Raw genomic sequence first — 16926 nt, 5'->3', positions numbered from 1 at the left:
AGGCTTCATAAAAGATTGCAGTAATTATTTTTAAGGGGGAGTTTTAAAGGAGAGACTGTTATAACAAACAACACAACAAAGTGTACCACTGCATTCATTCTTCTTTATTATATACATCCTCTTTATTTACTTGGTCTTCTATAGGTATATGCTTATAAGCATGAATACATAAGCACACAATTATACCTGTGAATACCTGTGAGAAGTCACAGGGCAACTTGAAGCAGTAGGTTCTCTTTACACCATCAAGGTCTTAGGAATTAAACTCAAGTTGCCAGGGTTGGTGACAAGTGACTTTACCTGATGAGCCAGCTCACTTGTCCCCACTATATTCAACTTTCAAAAAAGAATTATTTTATTTATTTTATTTATTTTATATGTGAGTACACTGTTGCTCTCTTCAGACATACCAGAAGAGGGCATCAGACCTCATTACAGATGGTTGTGAGCCACCATGTGGTTGCTGGGAATTGAACTCAGGACCTCTGGAAGAGGACTCAGTGCTCTTAACTGCTGAGCCATCTCTACAGCCCCCCACTGTATTCATTTTAATGAATGTTCTTTTGAAGGGAGGAGGTTGTTTTGTCTTTTGCTTTGCTCTAGTGGAACTAGGTATTAAACTCAGGGCCTTGTATATCCTAGGCAAGTACTCTATCCATAAGCTACATGCCAGTCTCCTTTAATGAGTTTTGACAGATGTATCCAATTCATATAGGCATTAGTAGCACTCTGGTTCAAAGCTGTGCTGGCTAGTTAGATGTCAACTTGACACAGCTGGAGTTATCTAACAGTAGGACCTCAATTAAAAACACTCCCGGAAGAACCATGTGGAGGAAGCCAATCACCAGCCTCCCCATGGCCTCTACATAAGCTTCTGCCTCCAGGTTCCTGTCTCGTTGGAGGTCCTGTCCCAATCTCCTTCAATGATGAACTATTGTGCGGAAGTGTGAGCCAGGTAAACCTTTCCTCCCAAAGTTGCTCCTGGTGTTTCACTGTAGCAAAACTAAGACAGCTGTCAAATAATCATTTTGATCTAACGTAACCTATCTTCCTATAAACATATGTAACATAGATGATAATAAAACAGCACTAAAAGTGCTAATTAGATATGCTAATATGTGCTTCATTTGTAGTGTTATAAAGATACACCTATTTGTAGATGTGTGTGTGTGTGTGTGTGTGTGTACACATACGAGTAGGGATACCACACATTGATGTGCCACAGCATACATGTGGAGGTCAAACCCTCTGAAGTTGGTTCTCTCCTACCATGTTTCTCTCCTTTCCATGTTTCAGGTTGTTAGGCCGTTACTTTAATTTTTTTTCCTACTACATACTTTATATTCTATGGCAGCTATTAATAAGATATGCTTCTGATGTCTTAAAACAAAAAAGGACTGTGTGTATGGTGCCTCACATCTTGTGATCCCAGCACTCAGAAGATAGAGACAAAAGACTCACAAGCCAGAGGCCAGCCTGGACCTGCCAAAGTTTTCCAGGACAGACTGGACTAAAACTAAGACTGAGTACCACAAACCAAAGCCAACAGTAGCCTACCTGCCATAGAACGGAATTCTTGCTTTGGTGGCATTCTGTTTTAGCTGGTCAAAGGCTCCTAGAAGAGAAAGAGGTAATGAAGCCTCCAATACGACATCAGAAAGAAGAGTAAACAGATTTTAAATTTCAACACACTACCTGCTCTGAATGTATCTGCACATATCAAACAGGTCTTCCAACCTTTCCTCTGGTAATAATATGCTAACTGGCAAAGGAAGATTCAAAATAAAGTATCAGAAAATATAATAAATCATTTTATATACAACTTCATTGTTTAATCTCATTATCTAATGAGTAAAGTAAAACTTCATAATTCTCTTGAATACAACAAAATATTAAGGCACTGCAAAATCTCCTGAGTTTAAATTGTCATTTAATGACTGTAAGATGAAAAAGCAACAATAATTACTGTTAAAAATGTTAACTTGTAATATTAAGGCCAAAATAATTAATACTATCTTTTAAAAATAACCATTACTCCTGCCCTTAAACTATAACATGGCTAAAGTCTGTTTGTGAGGGAAAGAAAAAAAAATCTAGCAATTAAGTCGGGGAACCCAATTCTAGAAAAAAAAAAGTACCATAAAATAAAATAAAATAAAATATCAATATAAGAATATGTAATATAGCCAGGGGGTAGTGGCGCACGCCTTTAATCCCAGCACTTGGGAGGCAGAGGCAGGTGGATTTCTGAGTTTGAGGCCAGCCTGGTCTACAGAGTGAGTTCCAGGACAGCCAGGGCTATACAGAGAAACCCTGTCTCGAACCCACCCCCCCCAAAAAAAGGATATGTAATATAAAAGGTCATATTATATACAGTGGGAAACTCAAAGGAGAATTCTGTGTCAAAACATAGCAAATATCCTGTGTTTTCTTTAATTAAAAAAAAAAATTCACTGTGTGCACGAGAGCCCTACCTCACATACACACCCTACCCTCTCTTTCACCATGTAGCCCGGTCTGGGCTGGAAGTAACTACAACACAAGCTGGCCCCAACACTCTATCTGGCCATACTTACTCTTTAAGGGCAGAAATTGCTTCTTCTGTTTCAAAAGAAACCAGAATTGACATTGTTTTTTATTGTGTTTTGGTTTGGTTTTTTGGAGATGGCCTCCTACCATTAAGGCTGACCTCAAACTCACCATGGAGCTGAGGATTCCTTCAATTCCTGACCTCCCTACCTCCACAAGGGGCTGGAACTACAGTCACACATCACCACACCTGGTGTAGAAAGGAAACTATAGGATTCTGTGTTTTTTCCTATAAAAATACTACAAAAGCAGAAAAGTTGTACCAAGTAACAAAACTGTAAAACAACAATCTACAGCTTAACTTTAAAATAAAACTCTATTTATATAAATATATATTCCACATGACTATAAAGAGTATTTACCTTTGAACATGTTGTCGTTTTACCACTCCCTTGCAATCCAACAAACATGATCACATTTTGCTTTCCCTTAGTCGGTGTCCACGCTTTAACTCCAGGGTCTACAAGCTACACACCAGAAAGAAAAATATCAGACTGCTGTGTGGCATTCAAAAATTCCTCTCCCTATGACATTTATGTCAAGCTAAGGATGTTTTCATTTTATTGAAGTCACCATAATCCCAACATTCTGAGGCAACTCTAGCAGTCCCCACTTTGGACAGAGTGAAATTTAAGAGTTTTATAAAATATTGCAGTGTTGATGCCATACTCAGACCTTTCTTAACAAAAGTTGATTACCAAACTTGATACCAAAGTTCAATCCCCAGGAGCCACAGGGTACAGAGAAACAGCCAACTCCCTCAAGTGGTTAAACATAATACACACTTGCCACACACACACACACAAAATAAATAATGTAATTTTTAAAATTTCTCATAATATATGAAGCTGAAGCTTCCTAAAATATTTTGTTATTTAGCATATATACATTTATATTACTCAAATGTTATCATTTTAGCAGCAATCTATATGATAAGATGTTATATTTATTTTCTCATATAGTAAGTCTTCAAACCCAGCCTTTTAAACTAGCCTTTCCTATTAAATTAAAATAAGAAAATTAAAAGCTGGTTTTGACAATAGGGACAGACCCAGAGCTTCATAGAGCAAGGCAGGCACTCCCCTATTTATGTGGTTTCACCTTTTCTTTCTTTTTATTTAAATTAGTGTGTTTAATTTAATTTCCTACTTGAATAGCCTTATGATTTAGCCTAAATACATTACAAGCGCTCAATAATCACATGTCTAGAGGATTCTATACTGGTATGCATATTCAACTTGACAAATGTTTGTGTGAAGCAAAATAATAAATGGCACATGAAGACACCTTCTGATGCAAATATTAAATTTTCTAATGCTAAAAGATCTATAAAGCTTTTTCCTAAAGAAAGCAAGGGAGGACAATATAATTTTATACTGGGCTAGTGGGAATGAGTCACATAGGTACAGTTTCCCAACACAAGGCTTATTTTCTTTGTTTTATTTTTGAGAGTCTCATGTTACCTAAGCCAGCCATGAACGATGTAGCTAAGGCTAGCAAAAAATTACTGACTCTCCTCCTTCTAATAACTTGAAAACCTGGGATTACAGACATACACTACTATATATGCCAAGTATAAAGCATTCTAAAAGGCACTCAAAAGCTTAATTTTGACCCCATTTAGAGCCAGAAATAATTATTCGCACATGATTTTTGATGATTGGTGATTAAACAGATCTCTCTAGGTTGGTTTGGAACGCAATATGTAGCCCAGGCTATCCTAGAACTCCTGCGGCAGCATCTGAACAGCATTCCCTGCTAGGATTATAGGGGTGAGCTGCCAGGTCTGGTGTAAATAAACCTTTAGTGGGACACAACTATGTCCATTCATTTACTATCTTTGTATTTCAAAAGCAGAGCTGAAGAGCTGCAAAAGAGAACATGTAGTTCATCATATTCCAAACCCTTATAAGTTAGTCTGCCAAACTCACCCTAGATGATAGTGTCAAGGTCGTGAGTTACTACATATGGTTTCAGGGGAAACTTGGTAAAGAGAAGGGGAAAACAAACCAGAACACATCTTCTTGTCCCTTTTCCAAGCATGTGTACAACTTTGGAAAACTTCTAAAATAGGCAAAAATCTGTCTTAAACAAGACCACTTCCCTTCCTGCCATATCTTTTCAATATAGAAAGGCTGCCCTACATTTACCTCCATTCTATACACTCATGGCAGAATAACAGCTACTATCACTGAACACTTCATAAATCTATCCTTTCTTCTTCCTACACTTGAAATGTTTCTAACCTTTTTGTTTGAAAAATCCTCTATAAACACACTCATTTATATAGGTTAGCTGTACTGTGTAATCTGAAACCATATAAATCTTAAGTCTGCTGTATTGACACTGTGCCTCTACCCTATACTTAGCACAGGTTCTGTCCTAGTGCATGATTCTGTACCACCATCCATTTAGTCTCTTAAACACTGGCTTACTGCATTATGCAAATTTCACATAATTACTCATTAAAAATCTTGACTTAATGTCAGTACTACTTTCATCAGAAAAATAACATCAGGATTCTATCAAACTCATATTAAAGATGCAACGTCTACTTGTTTTGTGTGGTGTTAGATTCAAACTAGGGACCCCTGGTTCATATATTTTTCACATAAAATTTTATCTCTAATTTTTATCACCAGCTACAATATTGTCAGTTATTTTCCTTAAAGTGACAGGTTTACTTCATTTTGGAAAAAAATTCTTCCAAATTAAGTCCAGGTCAGAAATAACCAGATTATATGCTTATTATTCATTTATATAAAATAGTACTCTAAGCAAGTAGCAGTGACTTCAGCTTGCAACTGAAGTCATAGATGTGACTTCCCAAGAGGATTAAGAAAGTTGAGTACAGCCGGGCAATGGTGGCGCATGCCTTTAATCCCAGCACTCGGAAGGCAGAGGCAGAGGCAGGCGGATTTCTGAGTTCAAGGCCAGCCTGGTCTACAAAGTGAGTTCCAGGACAGCCAGGGCTACACAGAGAAACCCTGTCTCGAAAAAGAAAAAAATCCCCCCCCCCAAAAAGAAAAAGAGTTGAGGACAGCAGACAGAATTTTACCTATATTTCCCATTTCATCCACAGAAACTTAAAAAGATATATGCATAGTCAACCACCACAATTTAATATAATTGATAATATCTCTTTGTGTGATCATGGATTTAAGTGAAAGCTGGCACTTTAAGTGGTAAAGTCCCCGTCACTAATAATATAATTTAGATGGTGTTACTGTCTTTCTGTTTATTTTTCAGACAGGGCCTCATTATGTAACGTGCGTGGCTGGCCTTACAGTAGAGATCCATCTGCCTCTGTCTTCTTGTTTCAGGATGTATGATGAAAAGAAGATACATTTAAAATTCTTAAATATTTAAGAAATGTAAAAATAAGACATTTGAACATCTATGTTGTGAATAGCTCTGGTCTTGTATTTTGATGCTAATTCTGTTTTCCCTGGAGGGGTTGCAGATGGGGGTGAATCACTGGTGACTTCTGTGAGCCTTCTCCTCACCTTAACTTGTAAAATAAAGGCTGGAGCTGGTGACTGGGCAGTAGAAGGGAAGGTGGAGCTGAAAAGGTTGGGGGAGAGGAAGGGAGGAGGCATGACGGAGGAAGAGGAGGTGGAAGGAGAATGGAGCAGAAGCCCGTGGCTTAGAGAAACTGCAAGTTCTAAGGGGTCTCATAGATGGGAAGATGGTAGTGTAGCGGTAGATCTGCCCAATCTAGGCATGCAGCTTGTATTCATATTAATTGAGTTGTGATTTCTTTGCCCGGGCTCTTTTGGGTTGGAGATTTACCACAACATGTCTATTTTATGCCACGAGGTATAAAGAATGAAGGTGAGCGTAGAAAGATCCAGAAGGAAGTAATGGGATTAAGAGTATGTGCCACCACAGTCAGCTGGTATTCATGATTCGTGCTAGCAGGTTGTCAGGCTGTGTAAATACCGGCACAGTGAAAAGGTAGAGGGCAAGCCAGAGATACAGTTCAATGACACAGCATTTGCTTGTCATTAGGTTCAATCCCCAGCACGACACACCAGAGTAAATAATATTTTAATATTACTATGAAAGCTGTTTTAACTTTGCTTTGTATACTTAGCATTGCTCTGGACTGTAAGCGTCTCTGAAATAAGGACCAGTACTTGGCTGTCCACAGTACCTGGCATACTGCCTTGAATAAAGTAGTTGCACAACAAATGCTTCCCAATGAAGTTCCAGAACTTATGATAATTCTTACAAAAGATCTAAATTTAGTTTCCAGCACCTACATCAGGTAGCTACCAACCACTTGTAACTCCAGCTCCAGGGAAATTCAAAGTCTTTGACACCCAGACACCAGAAATCACATGCACATACATATCCAGACACAGACACACAGAAATATTTTTTCAAACAATTTTCAGTTTTATTTTTGTTATTCATTTTTTATATTATTCATTTCATGTGTGTTTTGTCTACATGTATGTATGTACCGTGTGGCACCTGTAGTGATCAGAAGACGGCATCAGATCCTCTGGAACCGGAGTTACAGATGGTTGTGAATCACCATGTGGATGCTAGGAACTGAACCTGGGGGTCCTCGACAAGAACAACAAGTGTTCTTAACTGCTCAGCCAGCTCCCCAGGCCCAAACACAAATTTTTTATTTAAATAGCCCACTTCCAGAAAAGTTAATAGTCCTTCCATTTATTTTCGAACTTTTTTCCCTGTGTATGTGTATCTGTCTGTGCTTATTTCCCATGACACACATGTGAAAGTCAGGGAACTGCTACAGGAGCCAACTATCCCCTTCTACCACACAGGCTCCAGGATCGAGTTAGGTTGTTATTGCAAGAGAAGCATCTTGACGGCTCAAATCTATACTTCAATACGGACGGACTGTCCATAAAATACATCAGAAGGGACTCAAGAGCACCGAGTTGATGGACTCATAATGTTGATATACTTTTACCTTTACAAGTTCTTTAAATACAGCATGCTGAATCATTTTTCTTTTGTTCAGTCCAGATGCCATCTCTTCAAGATCAATTGCAGACCTTCAAAATGGTGACAGTTGGGATAAGAAGTCAGTGAAGATAATCTCAAACTACTTCTATCCCATAGGATGTAAGAGTATTTCATGTAATTATTCATATTAATTAGCATTCAAATAATTGCTATAGATTTATAAGGTTATACCACAAGGAATTATCATATAAAACACTAGATATAGACTCTGTAGTGTTTAAAGGCTTACAGGTCAATGCATAATTAATTTCTCTGGCTATAACTATAAAATTTTATTGTTTTACAGATTGCAAATTTTATACCCAAAGAATCATGCTGACTTTCTAGCTCTAACTGTTTACATTCTGGTAGTTCTGTATCTTCTCCCAGATTATCAATGTAAAAGAAGGAATGCTAGACTGGGATTCAAGAAGTTATTAGAGGTGCCTGTATGGTTCCAGGTGCCCTGCCACGCCTCTCAAGGAATATTGTGACAAAGACCACCCAGAGGACTTCTCAAACAGGGACAGAGAAACCAAAATGCAGAACAAAACAGAATATAACTCTTCAATCATGAAGAAGGCTGACTCATATACTCTTATCACAATTTCACAAAGAAACTGAATTGTTGAAAAGCTTTTACATTAAAACCGTATCACATTTAACTATAATAAGTGAGCAAGCCCACCCAAATAAGTCAGATAGAAGAAATCTACAATGAAATGAAGCGGTCCTTGCTTTGATCACAGAACCGTAATTATGGAACTACAACGTCCTTCTTTCTTTCTCTCTCCCTACTTCTTTTCTCCATGTAAATCTTTCAGCCAAGGCTGGTCTGAAGCTTCCTGTATAACAGAGGCTGGTACTGAACTCATGACACTCCTCTTGCCTCAGCCTCTCAGGCACAAGCCACCACACGTTGTTTCACAGGCAGTTTCTTGATATGTCAATTTAAAACATTCCAGTGCTGCATAGAACTATCTTATATTAAAGCAAACTTTCCTAGTTACTGCCTCAATCCCAGTAAACCAAACTTAGTCTGTTTGTTTTTACACAATTAATTCGACTTACTTAACATTTTCTCTGAGTTGCTTCACTAGTTTAATATTAACATCTGCTTCCAATAATGCTGTACATACTTCTTTCAGCATAGCATTTAATACCTGAAAATAAATAAAATTGAAATATGCTCAGTGTTTTACTCCAGCAACATACAAACAAAGGTTAACCAGGTTTCATGTACTATAGCAGCTTAATAACAAAACAGCAATGCCACTCTATTAGAGGTGAGGAAAGATTTTTTTTAATTACCCTTGGAGAGAAAATATTGTTAAATTCCAGTCATTCTGTCAAAATAAGGCACGGCATTTAGTTTTACACAGGTAATAATAACCAAGTATTAATTATCCCTACAGTACTCACCACCACACTAGGTTAAAATGCTAATCTTTTATATAAAGAATGCTAAATGAAATGTACAGGAAAAATAAAAGATAAGCACATGTCTAACAAAGGAGAAAGAAGGACTGTGAAGTTCTAGATCTATGCTGAGACAGAAGAACATGCTATATTTTCAGACTCAAGTATTCAAAAGGTACATTGTTTTGTTTTTGCCTTTTTTTAAAAACTAACGGTAGATCTGGGGGATTTTTCAAAAAGGTCTAACTAGTACAGTGACATAATGGAAGACCACCTGCTGCTCCTCCAGATGACCTGACTTTGATTCCTAGAACTTAGGCAGCTCACAATACCCTGTAACTCAGCTCCAGAGACCCAACCTCTTCTGGCTTCCATGGGCACTAGCATTGTTATGCATATAACCTCACACAGACACACAAACACATATACACTTAAAAATAATGGACTTTTCAGTGCAAAGCACTCCTGACTGTTACTGGGTATTTATAGTACTAAACCTACATCAAATTAAATCACAAGTCTAAAGAGATATACTTAGTCCAGTTTTCTAATCCTAGTAACAACACACCAGCACACGTATCTCACACTATATTTTCATACCTCTTCATTGATAATGGTGGCATTGCTCAATGAGCGTAATGCTGATGTTATTTTTCTTCCAAGATCTGCTAGAACCATCTTGAAGGTTTTAAGATGTATTTATGTGAACTCTAGAGAGGAAAAGAAAATATAAGTGAAAACCATTTCTCATCAACTCCTAAGTGAAGAAAAAGAATATTTAAATTCAAATTAAAGTATCCCAATGTTTGAATACTATAATTGTAGCTTCTAGTACCTCAACCTGCAACTTTAATACATTCCTGTCCAAAAGATAAGTTTGGTTATGACACCTTCCATTTACGTATCTAATTAGAGAATCTTGACCATAAATCATCAGATCATTGAAAGGTCCAATAGTATCTGCTGAGGAAATGAAACTATGGTCTTAAGTTAATTTTGTTCTCTCTTCTGCACATGCTCATGAGGATGAGCAACTGAAAGGTGAATCGTGTCATCCTGTCTACTTGTAAAGAAAAAGAGAAAGAAGAGTGACTGCCACAGACATGGTGCTGAGCTCCCACGTTACAGAACTCCAGCTAGTCTGAATCTCACTCTTAAGTAGAAAAGAAAAAAAAAGGAAAACTTACCTTAATTCATAAATCACTTAACTTTTGTAGCACAAAAATAAATCAAGTGCTGAGCCATTAACTACATGACAATCAGTCACCTACTAAATCACTCCACATAAATAACATCATGTCTAAGGCTGGGCATGGTGGCACACACCTTTAATCCCAGCACTGGGATTCACTATGAGTTGGAGGCCAGCCTGATCTACATCGAGAGCTCTAAGCCAATCAAAGCCACAGTGAGACCATGTCTCAAAACAAACCAACGAAAAATAAATATTATTTTATCTTATCCTCTTAACTACCAGGGAAACCATTCTTCTCCCTATTCTAAAGTGATTTACTGATTTCTCAACCCCAAAATACAGTAACTTCAAAACTCCTTTCCCTTAAGCCAGGCATGGGGGGACACTTCTGGAGTCCTGGGGCAGCAGGAGGAAGAGGAGCAAGGAATTGGGGTCAGCCTGAGTTACACGAGACAGTGTAAAGTGAGAACAAACAACAAGGCGTAGTTTAGTAAAAGTATACAGATATATCCTTACATGTAAGGATGGCAGAACTCCACAGAAGGTAAATAAATATGACTGCCTGTCCTCAACATGCTTTAATTACTAGCTGGTAGGAAAAGGTACATGAAAGAACAGCAGAATAAATGCCAAAACAGAATTCCTCTTACCTAACTACAAATAACATAAATAAATAGATAGATAGATAGATAGATAGATAGATAGAAAGAAAGAAAGAAAGAAAGAAAGAAAGAAAGAAAGAAAAGAGAAGAAAAGAAAATCTCTCCTGGTCTCTGGTCTTCAGCCTGTCCCATTTTAGCCTGCCCACTTGGCAACAACTCCTGCCGATCCATCTTCAGGCTCCATAACTGTCTAAGTCAATTCCTACCAAAAATACCTACACACACACACTCACAACTAAATGATGATGATGGGTAATAAATGGGTTTGTTTCTTTGGAGAACCTTGACAGTGAAGTAAGCCTAACAATAAGGGGTCAAGGTCAACTCTTGGTTTCTATAAAAGTCACAGAATGAAAAACAAAATTGGCTAAACTAAGCAGGATAGGCTTTATCAAAACTTGGTTCTGAAATCACAGGCACTTATTTTGGGCTCAGTAAGAGCACTGACTTCCAGATGACCCAGGTTTAACTCCTGGCACTAACATGGCAGTTCACAAGAGTCTGTAAGTCCAGTTCTAGGGACTCTGGTACCCTCTTCTTGTCTCCTCTGGACCAGGCATGTATATGGTACACAGGCATACATGTAGGCAAAATCACATAAACATAAAAAACAAAGTCTAGAAATTAATTTAAAAGGAAAATAGTGAGAAAATAACTAAGATATTTGCCACAGGGAAACTTAAGAGACTGAGCTTAAGGAAGTTAAAGGTTGTAGGAAGGGAAAATAAACTTTAGGGTCTAATAGAAAAAGAATTTCTCAGGCTGAGTAATTAGCTAAATATTACATTCCAACTCAAGCAAAATTTAGTAATTTAGAAGTTAAAAGTTATTATTATTTTTAGGTGAGGTGATAAACACCTTTAATCCTAACACTTGGGAGACAGAGGACTATCTCCATGCGTTATTTCCAGGCCAGCCTGTTCTTTATAGTGAGTTCTGGGGCCAGCCAGGTTTACTTAGTCAAACACTATCTACATTTTAAAAATAATTAATTAATTGAAAAAAATTAAAGCTGGATATGGTAGCACAAACCGTTATTCCAGCACACCAGCACACAGAAGACAGAGGTAGATAGAGTTCTGTGAGCTGGAGGTCAGCCAGGGTGACATAGTGAGACCCTGTCTCCAAAATACATTGAAAATGAAATTAAATTAAAATTTAAGTTATTGCTGGCATGATGAAAATGAGAAAAGGTTGTTTATCTTAAGCAAAGGTTGTTTTGTATTAAACAGCTACATGATTGCTTAACCTCAAAGAGCAGATACTTCACTGAAAAGATTCAAGATTTATTTCTTATCCCATATCCAATATGCTAAATCAATGAAGTAATTACTTTCATGGAAGAAGAGGTATGTTTCCATTCATCTTTTAGCACTGTTACAAGAGTTATACAGTTCTATCTATGACAACACAATGACCTTGTTAAGATGACATCATAAACAGGTCATCCTTCATTTTAAGTTATACCAGTTAATTTTTAAAAATGAATGTTAGAGGGCTGGAGAAATGGCTCACTGATAAAAAAACAGTTGTTTTTCCAGAGAATCTGGGTTCAATTCACAGCACTTACATGGTGGTTCACAACCACCCGTGATTCCAGTTCCAAAGGATCCATATCACCTTTCAACTGCTGCAAGGACCAGGCAGACATGTGGAGCACATACATAAATGCAAGCAGAACACTCACATACACAAAAAATAAGAAATCGTCTTTCAATGACTCTAATTGGGCATGGTGGTGCACACCCTTAACTCCAGTGCTTGGGAAATAGGATAGTTGGATATCTTCAAGTTCAAGGCCAGCTTGGTCTACAGGTCAATTCTAGGACAGGCAGGGTTCCATTTTAAAAAAGAAAAAGAAATCCGCCAAAGTGAGTTCCAGGACAGCCAGGGCTATACAGAGAAACCCTGTCTCGAAAAAAAAAAAAAAAGAGGCCGGGAGATGGTGGCACACACCTTTAATCACTTGAGAGGCAGAGGCAGGCGGCTCTCTGAGTTCGAAGCCAGCCTGGTCTACAGAGTGAGTTCCAAGACAGCCAGGGCTAAAAGAGAAACCCTGTCTCCAAAACCAAACCAAACATCTAATTCTCCCACTATCTCTCTAGCCCCTACCTCACAGTCTAATGGAAGAAAAGGTAGAGAAAACTTCTATTAGGCGAGGCAGGTAATGCATACCTGACAGGCAGAAGGATCAACCTTTAAGTTTAAGGCCAACCCTGGCTATAGAACAAGGTTATTTTAAAAGAAAAGAAACTTAGAACCTCTCTCATCCTCAGGAGTTTTCCTCACTTTTTCTTAATAAATCCATGTTTGCTCTGAAAATAAATACAATTTTAAATGAGTATTTGAGGTGCCTGGGGAAATGGTTCAATGTCTAAGAGCACCTGCTGTGCAAGCATGAGGGCTTGAGTTCGACTTCCCAGCATCCACTGTAAAAGCTGTGCCATGCATGTATCCCAGCACTGAGGAGTAGGTCCAAGGAACTCACTAGCCAACCAGCTAGCCAAAACAGTAGGCTTTAGGTTTAGTTAGAGACCCAGTCTCCAACATCGCGTGTTCTCTCTAAGGCGCATAGCTCTGGGCTATTCGCCTTAGAGAGTACACAGCCTAGAGTGACTACAGAAATCAGGACAGTGAAAAGGGGCCATTGGGAGGCTGGAGAGATGGCTCAGCGGTTAAGAGCAATGACTGCTCTTTTGAAGGTCCTGAGTTCAAATCCCAGCAACCACATGGTGGTTCATAACCATCCGTAATGAGATCTGACGCCCTCTTCTAGAGTGTGTCTGTAAACAGCTTCAGTATACCTACATAATAAATAAATAAATCTTAAAAAAAAAAAAAAAAAAGAAAAGAAAAGAAAAGAAAAGAAAAAGAAAGGGACCATTGGTGGCATGAGGAAATAATACAGAGAGAGGGATATAGTCAGGGTATAAGTGATTTGATGGGGAGAGAAGAAAACAGGGCTCTACATAGGAAATTAAGGCTCTAATTAGGAAGTGGAGAGGGAGAGAAATTCAGGACTGAAGGGTAAAACAACAAGGGAGTTTGAAAAGAAATTATGGGAAGCATACTATTAAAGATCTACTTTTAACAAAACAAACAAAACTACAGCACTCTTAAGTCTGCATCTAAATAAGTACATATATAGTTTAAATCAATTTTTTAAAAATCAGAGCTAACAATATTTGCTCCAAAAACCAACAACCATCTAACAAAACCTCCAACACAAACCATAAAAAGCCCCCTTTTGAGTTGTCACTTGGTTGGCCTTCCCCACCAACAGAGGCAGAAGGCAAGTCCCTATTAATGAAGACGCCATGTGCTTAAGACACAGAGCCCAAAGGCCTCTCTTTGGGCTGGAACTGACCAGAAAGCCTCCTCCCTGAAGACTAGCTTTCTTGGTACCAGAAGGCACCATGAAAGGAAGCTTCCAAAAGAGGGAAGCAATCAACAGTCCTACCAGCTATGACAGCTATAAACCACAAGTGGCACAGCACAATAACCCTAGGGGTGCAATAATGGCAGACACCCTGGCAGTAACCAACAGCTCTTCAGGTGGCCTCAATTTTACTCAAGAAATTCCAGGCAACTAAAAGCAAGAGAAATGGTCTTTCTCATGGGAGCACAACAACTGATTATCTGATAGCCAAAGGTCAGACATGAAAACCTACATACTAGCAATAAACAAGGCATATTTATGTATTTAGGAATATATGCATAAACATATATGTATATAAGAACAGTTATTGAAAAAGAGGCCATGAATTAAAAGTGAGTTAGGAGTATAAAGGAGGGCTTGTTGGCAGGAAAGGAAAGGAGGAAATGATGTAACTATAACTCAAAACATAAATTCAAAAAACTTAGAAAAGATTTTACAATTAAAAAAAAAAGACCCTGTCTCAAGAGGCTAAGAAGAGAGGGATAGAGGAAGACAGCCAACTTTCTCCTCTGGCACATGCACATGCACAAACCATATCCAATAAGCAGTAGGAATAGAACTTAAAAAAAAAAAAAAAGACGGTGGGATACAGTAGTGCACAGCTTAGCACTCAGAAGGAATAGACTCCTGGAGCTCTGTGACATGTAGCTACATAGCAAGTCCCATGCTGGCCAGCCTGGAAAGAAGAGAGGAAAGATAGAGGGATGGGGGAGGGGGGGAGAAGAGAGGGGAAAGGGAGGGGGGAGGGAGGGAGAGAAAAGAAGAAAGGAAAATAAAAAACCTGTAAGGAATCTTTTTTAAAGATATTCTTTGGCACCTAGCAGTGGTGGCACATGCCTTTAATCCAGCACTTGGGAGGCAGAGGCAAGAGGATCTACAAGCCAGCCTGGTTTTCAAAGCAAGTTCTAGGACAGCCAAGGTGCAGAGAAACCTTGTCTCAAAAAAAAAAAAAAAGAGAAAACAAAACAATACAAGATTCTCTTTGGCTGTCAGGTTAGTCATAAAAAGAATCTTTACACAAAATCTTGCCAAGAGGAAAAACAAAAACAAAAATTAAAATCCCTTGGAAGTAGTAGTCTTTGAAACTGACAAGAGCATTGAAGGGGAAGATGGAAAAGTGTGAGAAGGCACAAGGTCAAACAAGGCTACAAATGGTTACAGTTAAAGCCTATCAGCTCAAAATGAAATCCTCAGTCAGAATCCCCAGGGACAATTAACACTGGTGTGTGTGTGGGGGGGGGGGGGGAGTGGGGATAAAATGTTTTGGAGAACAAGCCATATCCAAACTCTTGATTAGAAAAGCAAAAGAAGTTATAGACCCAGGTAGATAGTAGTCATTGCACTCAGCAATATCCCTCAAAGGGACGAAAATCTGCCCTCAACTTTTACACTGTCTTAGGCTGAGGACCATTATAGGGCCTTTTTACTTGGAAAGTTGAGTCAGGAGGATTACTTGAAACTATGGCTTCAAGGTTGGAGAAGTGAACATAGTTAGATCCTGTCTCAAAAAGGAAAACAAACACTACACTCACACACACACACACACACAAATATACAGAATAAAACCTCTTTAGAAACAACAGCAACTGCCCCAAATGGGAAAAATCCAAGAGTTACAAGTCTACAGAAGTTTACTAAGAAGTTTTACAGAGACAGGTTGCAAAGAGAAAACCAGCTAGATATAGAGAAAGACAGAATGAACCAGAGAATGCGGTGTCAGAAGATTAGAACAGATTGCCAGTTAGTTTGAGGCTGAAAGAGAAGTCAGATGGAATCAGGAGGAGTTTTGAGCCAGGACAGCTGAGTTGACCAGTCAACCAGAGATCAGAAAGAATTAGGAAGGGGTGAATTTATTCAGCAGTAAATCTCCAAGGCTGAAAACATTCTAGGCCCAGATAAGATCGTATGGAGGCTAGAAACTTCCAGAATTAGGTCTAGGTTAGCAGACAGACGCAGTAAGCATCCAAGAGGACAATCACTTCAGTTGAATAAAAGTTACTTTTACAAATGTGCAGATAAGTGTTCCTTTTATCACACTACTTTGTTGTGTATTTTAGGGCTGGGGTATTGTTAATGATGCCGAGGCTCACCTCCAATTCCTGTGCTTAAGGAATTTCCCTATCCAGACTACAAAGTAGCTAACTAAGCACATGCGGCTTGGTTTTTTTAAAAACTGAACATACACATAACAAATCTCAACAAATGAGGGTCAAAACTCAAAAATACACAGCTTCTATACACTTCCACATACACACCACATATCCTAGTGGAAAATGGGAGATGGAAGCAGTACATCTTCATCTACTTTTTGTGCATCAAATAGTCTAAGTAGAAAAACAACCCACTAATGAGCTGCTTTCTAGTTGATTTCCTTGGTGCTGTGAGATTTTTTTTTCATCGAAGTAAGGCAAATCAGCTGGAGACTGATCATGCAGAAAGTGCAGAACTCTCAAAATGAAGGCCAGAGAAAAGGGCATGGAAATGGTTGGCATATGGGAGTGATGTATGGAAGCAACACGTGGATGAGAACTCTCAAGGTGGGTCTATGGGAGATCCTGTATTCTGCCAACATGGAGCACAGGAAAGAGCAAATCAACCAAGACTAAGAGGATCCCAAGAGACTTTAAGTTTTACTGGTC

At 38.6% G+C, this 16926-nt stretch overlaps 1 protein-coding gene across 2 annotated transcripts in view; it reads right to left on the bottom strand.

The window, feature by feature from the left end:
• Positions 1–16926, bottom strand: part of Srp54a (signal recognition particle 54A) — a 34892-nt gene that overhangs the window by 16497 nt on the left and 1469 nt on the right. The window contains exons 2-7 of one of the 2 annotated variants that reach the window (NM_011899.4): positions 9592–9701; positions 8644–8735; positions 7538–7622; positions 2952–3056; positions 1696–1762; positions 1558–1615 (exon numbers count right to left, since the gene is read on the bottom strand). In NM_011899.4, the coding sequence (NP_036029.2) occupies positions 1558–1615; positions 1696–1762; positions 2952–3056; positions 7538–7622; positions 8644–8735; positions 9592–9669 (485 nt within the window). In that variant the 5' untranslated portion in view covers positions 9670–9701. The remainder of the gene's footprint in view (positions 1–1557; positions 1616–1695; positions 1763–2951; positions 3057–7537; positions 7623–8643; positions 8736–9591; positions 9702–16926) is intronic. The other variant, XM_030246710.1, reaches the window with a different exon arrangement.

The sequence above is a fragment of the Mus musculus genome, chromosome 12 (genome assembly GCF_000001635.26).
Source record: "Mus musculus strain C57BL/6J chromosome 12, GRCm38.p6 C57BL/6J".
Classification (NCBI taxonomy): domain Eukaryota; kingdom Metazoa; phylum Chordata; class Mammalia; order Rodentia; family Muridae; genus Mus; species Mus musculus.
The sequence above is the reverse complement of the archived record's forward strand: the minus strand, read 5'-3'. Positions and strand labels throughout refer to the sequence as shown.